Genomic DNA, 9,414 nt, shown 5'->3' with positions numbered 1-9,414 from the left:
TTTGTTGAGGCCATTTTCATTGGCCTTTGTAAAGACATTTTGGAATGTATATATGAGGAATTTTTCCCTTTTGGCAATATTCAAGTCTATTAACTTTAGCATTTTTTACAATTGCAGAGATTTTAAATGCCTTGGCACGGAATAAAATGTAGTAGTAAGTTATTGTTCGGAGGTCCGAACAAGACTTGTTCTCGATGCAAGTTTTGCTTGAAACTTGTGGGGGCTTGGGATGACTGGAGGCTTTCCCCAAAATGCTCATTTAAATGTTTTTAAACATAATTTGCCTAGGGTAACCTTCGAGATGGTTTGGGATTTTGAAGGCCTTATGTTTTGATTACGGGCTTCAGACATCTCCAAGCCGTTTTTAGGGTGGCCGTAGCCTTTTAAGTTCGGGGACTACCTAATAGGCTTTGTACCTCCGGGCTTTGATATCCCGAGCAATCCGAGTTTTCTTAGATGACAGTCCCCCAGTGGGAGTGGCCGTAGACTTTTAAGTTCAGGTATTGCCTAATAGGCTTTGTACCTCCAGGCTTCGATAGCCCGAGCTGTCCGAGTTTGTCTTGGACAACAGTCCTCGAGTAGGGGCAATCTATTGGATCCGGATAGAGGCGGCCCTTAAGCTCGATATTTTTAAGGAACAAAATGCAATACTCTTAAGGAAAAAAATATGTATCTACAAGGTAGAAACTTTCTTTCATTCCTGTGCGTATCATACAAGATTGTAAGTATGTCTGAGCTTCGTGTTATGGCTTAAGTGGTCTACGCGGGCACGATTCATTTGACCGTTTGGCCCTTATAACAAATCCTATCCACTGAGCTTAGACTGTTCAAGGACAAAGTTTCCTTCCTTGCTAAAATCATTACCCGAGGGTGATAGCCCCCAGTATTCGAGGTCGATCGTCGAGATGGCTCGGATACTATTGATGTGACCATCAACTCCGATTCAAAATCAATCTCTGATTCTAAGTTAGCATGATCCACTGTTGCCTCGTTAAAATTTTTGCAGAAAAACCCATTTAGGACAAAACCGGTTCAAGGGAAAAAGAGTGCAACGTGTGCTTTCAGGCCTTACAAATACATCATCCTTTGTATGTTGCTTGAAAATGTTAGTCCCATTCGCAATATATATATCATACCTTAGCAGTGGTATCGTTTTAAGTGGGTCACGTTCCAGTTGTTCGGTAGTTGCTCACCGTTCCCTGGCTTCGAGTTTGTACGAACCTTTATCGATAATCTCGATAATTCAATATGGACCTTCCCAATTCGTTCCTAGCTTCCCTTCATTCGGGTTCGGGGTGTTCAGTGTCACCTTTCTTAACACCAAGTCCCTGATATTGAAGTGTCGGAGGTTGGCTCTCCGATTGTAATACCTTTCTATCTGTTGTTTTTGGTCGGTTAACTGGACGAGGGCGGCCTCACGCCTCTCATCTAATAGTTCCAGGCTCGTACTCATGGCCTCACCGTTCGACTCTTCGATCGCATATCAAAACCTAAAACTTGGTTCTCCTACCTTGACCGATATTAGTGCTTCAGCACTGTAGACCAATGAAAATGGGGTGGCCCCGGTACTAGACTTTGAGGTCGTACGGTATGCCCACAGGACTTCGAGTAAAATTTCCATCCATTTTCCTTTGGCATCGGTCAACCATTTCTTAAGGTTTTGGAGTATGGTCTTGTTTGTAGACTCCGCTTGCCCGTTCCCACTAGGGTGGTAGGGTGTTGACAGGATCCTTTTGATCTTATGGTCCTCGAAAAAATTGCTTACCTTGCTACCGATGAACTGCTTCCCATTGTCCCATACGATCTAGGCCAACATTCTGAACTAACATATTATGTGGTCCCAAATAAAATCAATAACTTCTTTTTCTCTGACTTTCTCAAATACCTGAGCTTTAACCTATTTAGAAAAATAGTGAATCATAAATAATATAAATTGAGCCTTACCGGGTGCCCGTTGTAGGGGACCGGCAATTTCCATTCCCCATTTCATGAATGGCCAAGGTGACAAGACCGAATATAGTAGCTTCCCGGGTTGATAGATCATTAGGGCGTGCCTCTGAAAGTCGTCGCATTTTCGCACGAATTATTTTGCATCTTTCTCCATGTCGATCCAGTAATATCCGACTCTGATTATCTTACGAACCAATAATTCGGCCCCTGAATAGTTTTCGCAGGTACCTTCGTGAACTTTCCTCAAAACATATTCAGTGTCTCCTAGTCACAAACATATGGCGAGTGGGCCATCGAACGTTCTTTTGAACAGGGAGTTATCTTCGAACATGCTGAACCTAGCCGCCTTCATGCGCAGAGCTCTCGATTCTCTAGGATCCAAGGGTAGCTTTCCGGTCTTCATGTAATATATATACTTCTTTCTCTAGTCCCAGGTTAAGCTTGTCGAGTTTACCTGGGCGTGGGCCTTCTTCCACTACCCATTTCATGAGTTGTACGACCGTTCCCGAGCTGAATTCATCGTCATCAACCGACCCCAAGTTAGCTAGAGCATCGGCTTCGCTATTTTGATCTCGAGGCACATGTTGTAGGGTCCATTCTTTGAATCGATGTAGCGTTACCTGTAGTCTATCCAAGTATCTTCGCATTCATTCCTCTTTCCCTCGAATGTCCCATTGACTTGATTCACCAAAAGGAGGGAATCACATTTAGCTTCGATCACTTTGGCCCCCAGGCTTTTAGACAATTCGAGACCTGCAATCATGGCCTCATACTTGGCCTCATTGTTAGTCAATTTCACGATTTTAATAGATTAACTAAATACGTTACCCGTGGGCGGCTTCAATATGATGCCGAATTGGGACCCTTTTGCGTTCGAGCCACCGTCCATAAAGAGGGTCCAGATCCCCGAGGAGGTCCTCGAGGTTACCAATAATTCCTTTTCGAATTCGGGTATTAAGGCTGTCGTGAAGTCGGCTATGAAGTCTGCCAATATTTGAGATTTGATGGTGGTTCGGGGTCGATATTCAATATAGTACCCACTAATTTCCACGACCCATTTGGCCAATCGTCCCGAGAGGTCGGGTTTGTGCATTATGTTCCTCAATGGGTAAGTAGTAATGACATATATGAGATATCACTGAAAATATGGCCTTAACTTCCTAGAGGCTCTTAGCAAAGCGAGTACCAATTTTTCCAGGTGAGGATCTTGTTTCAATCTCACCTAGAGTCCTATTAAGATAATATATAGAAAATTGCGTACATTCTTCTTCCCGGACTAAGACTCTACTTACCGCTATCTCGGATACCGCTAAGTACATGTACAACCGTTCGTTTGCCTTCGGAGTATGAAGCAAAGGTGGACTCGAAAGGTACCGTTTGAGTTTTTCCAAAACTTGCTAGCACTCCGGGGTCCAGGAGACGTTATTCTTCTTTTTCAATAACAAGACGAGCCGATGGCTCTTATCGGAGGACCTTGAAATGAACTGACCCAGGGCGCCTATGCGCCCGATTAGCCTTTGAACGACCTTGATATTGTCCACCACGGTGATGTCTTTTATGGCCTTGATCTTGTTGAGATTGATCTCGATCCCCCGGTTGGACACCATGAATTTGAGGAACTTCCCGGACTCGACTCCGAATGCGCATTTCTCCGGGTTCAGCTTCATATTGTATTTCTTCAGTATGTTGAAGGTTTTTTGCAAATGTTTCAAATGGTCCTCTGCTCGCAGGGACTTAACAAACATGTCGTCAGTGTAAACCTCCATTAATTTTCCTATTTGCTCTTCGAACATCTGATTAACTACGCGTTGGTAAGTGGCACCAACATTTTTTAGTTCCCATGGCATTATGTTATAACAATAGGTGTCGTATTTAGTGATGAAGAAAGTCTTTTCTTGGTCGCCCGGGTCTATCCGGATCTGGTTGTACCCGGAATAGGCATCGAGAAAGCTGAGTATCTCGTGGTCGGCAGTCGAATCAATCATGCGATCGATGTTAGGCAAAGGAAAAGAGTCCTTAGGGCATGCCTTGTTCAAGTCTTTATAGTCTACACACATTCTTAATTTATTTCCTCTTTTAAGCACTACCACTACGCTTGTTAACCAATCCGGGTGCTTAACTTCCCGAATGGAACCTATTTTAAGGAGTTTGGATACCTTGTCTTGATGAATGCATGCTTGACTTCGGACTAAGGCCTCCTCTTCTGTTTAACCGGGTGAAACTTTGAGTCTAGGCTCAGCTTGTGAGTAGTTATTTCCAGCAGGATCCCTGTCATGCCAAGATGGGACTAAGCGAAACAATCTATATTAGCTATAAAGAATTCAATGAGCTTTTTCCTAAGCTCAAGAGTTAGCCCCCTGACCAGGTATACCTTCCGATCAGGCAGGCACTCGATCAATATGACTTGCTCCAGCTCCTCAATCGTTGACTTGGTGGCATCGAAATCGTCAGGGGCTATGAAAGACCTGGGGACTCCGTAATCGTCATCCTCGCCCGTCTCCCGCTTTTCTGGTTCAGTCGGGGCCGGTGTTGGTGATTGCTATTTGGTTTCTTCCTTGGTGACCAAACTTGGGTTCTTCGATGTCGAGAGTGTGGATATCGGGACCACCTCATCGACCGCGAACATTTCTTTTGCGGCAGATTGCTCTCCATAAACTATTTTGATCCCTCTCGGTGTGGGGAATTTCAACGCATGATGTAGTGTCGAGAGTACTGACCTCATGTTGTGAATCCATGGCCTCCCGAATAAAGCGTTGTATCTCATAACTCCTTCATTCACGTAGAACTTTGTTTCATGAACGGTTCCAGCGGTGTTTACCGACAGGGTTTTCTCCCCTTTAGTGGTCTCACATGCCATGTTAAATCTGTTTAAAACTCGAACTGCAGGCACAGTTTGGTTTTGTAGACCCAACTCTTCCACGACCCTCGATCTGATAATATTGGCCGAGCTACCTGGATCAATTAACACACGCTTAACTCGAGATTTATTTATGAGTACAGATATTACCAGTGCATCATTGTGTGGTTGCACGATGCCTTCAACGTCCTCGTCGTTGAAAGATACGGTTCCCTTCGGTACATAATCTCTAGTCCGTTTTTCCTTATAATGGACAATTTAGTGCGCTTTAACACCGGCCCCTGGGGACGTCAACTCCACCAATAATGATAATGTTAATGACGTGCTGAGATTCCCCTTGTTCAATTTGCTTGTTGGAGTTCCTATTCCTAAAGTGATTTTTGACTCGATCACTCGGAAACTCTCGGAGATATCCCTTGTTGAATAACCGGGCTACTTCCTCTGTTAGTTGTCGGCAGTCTTTGGTTATGTGGTTCTGTGGCCGTTCGATCAAATTATGACGTTTTAGCACTGTGATGTTTACAGGGGAAAATTACTTTGTTTCCTTATTTCAGTAAAGATAAATTTTTTAATTTTTCTCTTTCTATAATTACCATTAAGCAATTTCTTCACGTTTCATTGTTCGAAAAAATGAAGTAAATGTCATCAAAAGTTCACATCCGACGAGCAAAGACATAGAATATGATCGAACGGCAAATTCAATTAGGAATGTCCGAATAGTGTCGCTTTTGCCATATGTATATTCCTGCAGCTCATTGCCATTTGTTCTTTCGTTCTCTTCGAGACTTGGTCATCGATATCTTCTCTCCTGTCTTCTTCCTCTTTTTGTCACCATTTTGATACCCTCATTGTTCTATTCAAATCTCCCTCGGAAATTAGAAATTAACTCATAACTGTTGGAATATTACTCCCGTAACACCTCACAAATCTAGAATCAAATTCACTCAATCACTAAAACAATGTCAATAGAGAAGCTAAAAGAAGATGATCAAATGCTAGCCAAACTTAAAGAAGCTCGTTCTGATCTCAAGAACCTTATTCAAATCTCATTCAATGTTGAAACAAGCTTAGCAGAAATGGAAGATAAATTCGATGGTATGCAAGAAAATCTATCCATTGCTTCTAGAAGAATAGCTCCCTTACAATCTCTTTCAATTGCTAACAAAGCCCTTGATATAAGAATCAATAGAGCAATTTCTCCAGCTCTTTCACTTCTTGAAAGTTTCAAACTTTCTGAATCCCTCCAACGGAGACTTCTTGATCTTGCTACCAAATTATCTAATGAGAAATCATCAAATAAAAGGCTCGAGAAATTGATCAAGTATGTAGACACAGTGGAGAATTTGAATGAGGCTATTAATTCAACAAGCAAAGAGTGTGAGCCAGCTATTCAAAAATTGCAAGAAGTGGTGGAGTTTTTAAGTAGGACTAAAGCTACTGATCAGTTCAGGACGCGTCGATTGAGGGAAACTTTGATTACCCTTAAATCCCTTTCTGAAACTGAAGTTGATGCTATGAGATTTGATGGGCTGTTTGATGATGCTTTATTGAATTTGCAAGATGAATATGAGAGTTTGTTGAATAAGATGAGGCATAGGAATTTTATGGAGGGAAAAGTTTATAGTGATGATCAAGATGATGTTGCTGCTGAAATGGTGCCAAGAGATTTAGGAAGTGAATTAGAGGTTGAAGTGCTTACTAAAATCTCTGAGACCCTGGCTGCAAATGACTGTCTTGACATATGCATTGATATTTTTGTGAAGGTAAGGGATTGTCGATCTATATGCTAAATTATGTGATCACCTCATTAGACAGAACACACTTTTATTTACTTAATTATGTCTTTCATGTCTTGACTACTTTAAGTGGCTATTGTATAAACATAGGCTTTGAAATCAAACTTATAACTTGTAGTAACATATGTTTATTAGATGACTTTTATACAGGATTAAGCTTCATTTTTATGTTGATTAGTGATCCTTGATGACGAGTTTTGTGCTAGAAGGCTTAGATTATTAAAATCTAACAATCGACTATGTTCTTCTATGTGCCAATCAACATTTTCAAGTGTTTACTTAGCCTAGAGCCGTGGATATAAAGGAACCTGATATAAATCCTCATTTTAGCTTGGCTTATTAGATATCATCTGCAAACAATGCATGTTAGCTTGGTTTATCACTGATATTGTGCTAGCTGGCTTACATTGTTAAACCTGACTCTCGACCAAGTTCTTCTCTTTTGCCAATCAACATTCTCATATCTTAAAACATTCCTAGAGCAGAGGAGACAAAAGAGTGAGAACGAAGAAAGAAGGATCGAGTCTTGTTAAATCTGCTATTTCAGATTATGGAGCTGACTGCTGAGTATCACCTGATTAAATCCTCATTTTATATGGAATAAATTTCATCGCACACAATAGATATTAACTTGGTTTGTCACTAATCGCTGTATCTATTCTTCTTAGATCTTTTGGTAAGCATGGATTAAGAAAGTGAAAGTTAAATAGGAAATTTCTTGATCCAATGTCTATATTCTCTTAGATTGTTTGATGAAGAATTAGTCAACAAAACTATTTGATGATGGTTATTATATGTTCAATCCAACAGCTTTCTAGATTGCTCAATGGCTTAAGATTTGATGTATACAGCTATTGGCTACTTATAATGATTATGGTATTCTGCTTTATCCCACAGGTAAGGTATAGAAGAGCAGCCAAAGCATTGATGAGACTGAACCCCGAGTACCTAAAAACATACAGTCCAGAAGAAATCGATGAGATGGAATGGGAGAGCCTAGAGACAGCAATATCCCTTTGGATCCAACACTTTGAACTTGCTATCAAAAATGTATTTGTATCAGAAAAGAAACTCTGCTGCCAAGTTTTAGGGACAATAATGGATGGAGTAATATGGCCAGAGTGTTTTGTCAAGATTGCCGACAAGATAATGGCTGTCTTCTTTCGATTCGGGGAAGGGGTTGCACGAAGCAAGAAAGAACCCCAAAAGCTGTTCAAGCTGTTAGATATGCTTGAATCATTGGAAAGGCTAAAACCCGAGTTCTCTGAGATTTTCGCTGGTGAAGCTGGTGCTGATATCTGGTCGCGATACAGAGAACTGGAGAAACTGCTTGTACATTCCTCAACCAAAGTCTTCTTTGAGCTTGGCCTTCAAATTGAGGCTAATCAGGATGTTCTTCCTCCACAAGATGGTTCAGTTCCAAAACTTGTTCGTTACGCTACTAACTATCTTAAATACCTTCTAACGGATGCCTATAGCGCGACAATGGTCAGAGTTCTCAAGATAGAACAAATATGGAAAGCTGGAATACTTTCAACAACCGAAACGGATGAAAACTTGCTGAAAGATGCTATGTTTAACATCATGGACGCCATCCGGAGGAATATTGAATCCAAAAAACTGAGGTATAAAGACAAAGTATTGCCTCACGTGTTTGTCATGAACACTTATTGGTACATTTACATGAGGACAAGAAGTACAGAACTCGGGAAGCTAATGGGAGATCAGTATATGAAGAAGACATACAAAATTGTGGCTGAAGAATCAGCTTATTCATATCAAAAACAAGCTTGGGGATCTCTAGTGAGGCTGCTGGACAAAGAGGATATTAAAAGAGTTGATAAAGATGGAGTTACTGCTATGGTACGAGGGAAAATGGAGGCGTTCGCTAAAGGATTTGATGACATTACTCAAAGGCATAAAAGCTTTTATCACATACCCGATTCAGACTTGAGAGAGCAAATGAGAGAGGCTACTGTGAAGCTTGTTGTGCCTGCATATACCGAATTCTTGAACAATTTCGCGTCTTCTTTACATGTCAAATCCTATACTTCTCCTGAGTACATAGAAGATTCATTGAATCATATGTTTGAGGTTGCTGATCATAAGACTTCTGGAAAATCATCTTTGAGGTCACGACAAATGAAAGATCCTTCGGATGGTAGTAAATCATTATCAGGCGAACAATCCCGCAGGAGCAAAGACTTTAGGAGGTCCAAGTCAAGTGGCATTGATGCCTGATAAACTTTTCAGTTAATGTTATGTGAAGGACAACCATTTGTTAGAAGAAATGTGATTAAAATCTTTTTCTGGTAACATTTGTGTTAAGCTGTTGTTAAGATTACAGCCTTAAGACCTGTGTACAATATTGTTTACCCTTAAAAATGGATAACAATTGAATTTATACGCGGTTTTAAGGATATGTGGATTAATTCAATACAAGTGATCAATAACGTTAGATAAGCAAATCAAAGATAAAATAAATAACCAAACTAGTTGTGGTTTTGAGTCCGGGCTCAGATCTGGGCTTAACAATTGGTCTGCCTTCGATTCGGAGCCAAAATATATATGAAGATCTATGAGCAAAAATAAGAACTTTTTAATAATATAAAAGTAGAGAAAACAAGTTTATATTGCCTTGATATGCGTGTTACAGTGTGTCATCAAATAAAAATCACCTCATTTATATAGTAGAACAGTTTTATCCCTAGTACAATTCTAAGAAAGGTAAAAATCTTTCTTTTTCGTTAATCACTGATCTGCTGCCGATACGGGCCAAGATCCACACCGTGATATCCGATTAGGCGCGGA

At 40.7% G+C, this 9,414-nt stretch overlaps 1 protein-coding gene across 1 annotated transcript; it reads left to right on the top strand.

The window, feature by feature from the left end:
* The first annotated feature begins 5,714 nt into the window (after positions 1-5,714).
* LOC107804053 (exocyst complex component EXO70I-like) lies at positions 5,715-8,946 on the top strand. The gene is made up of 2 exons (XM_016627871.2): positions 5,715-6,570; positions 7,501-8,946. Exons 1-2 carry the CDS (start codon positions 5,767-5,769, stop codon positions 8,842-8,844), a joined length of 2,148 nt encoding a protein of 715 aa, XP_016483357.2. The 5' UTR covers positions 5,715-5,766; the 3' UTR covers positions 8,845-8,946.
* Positions 8,947-9,414: the final 468 nt, after the last annotated feature.

Source organism: Nicotiana tabacum, chromosome 16, assembly GCF_000715075.1.
Source record: "Nicotiana tabacum cultivar K326 chromosome 16, ASM71507v2, whole genome shotgun sequence".
Classification (NCBI taxonomy): Eukaryota; Viridiplantae; Streptophyta; class Magnoliopsida; order Solanales; family Solanaceae; genus Nicotiana; species Nicotiana tabacum.
The sequence above is the reverse complement of the archived record's forward strand: the minus strand, read 5'-3'. Positions and strand labels throughout refer to the sequence as shown.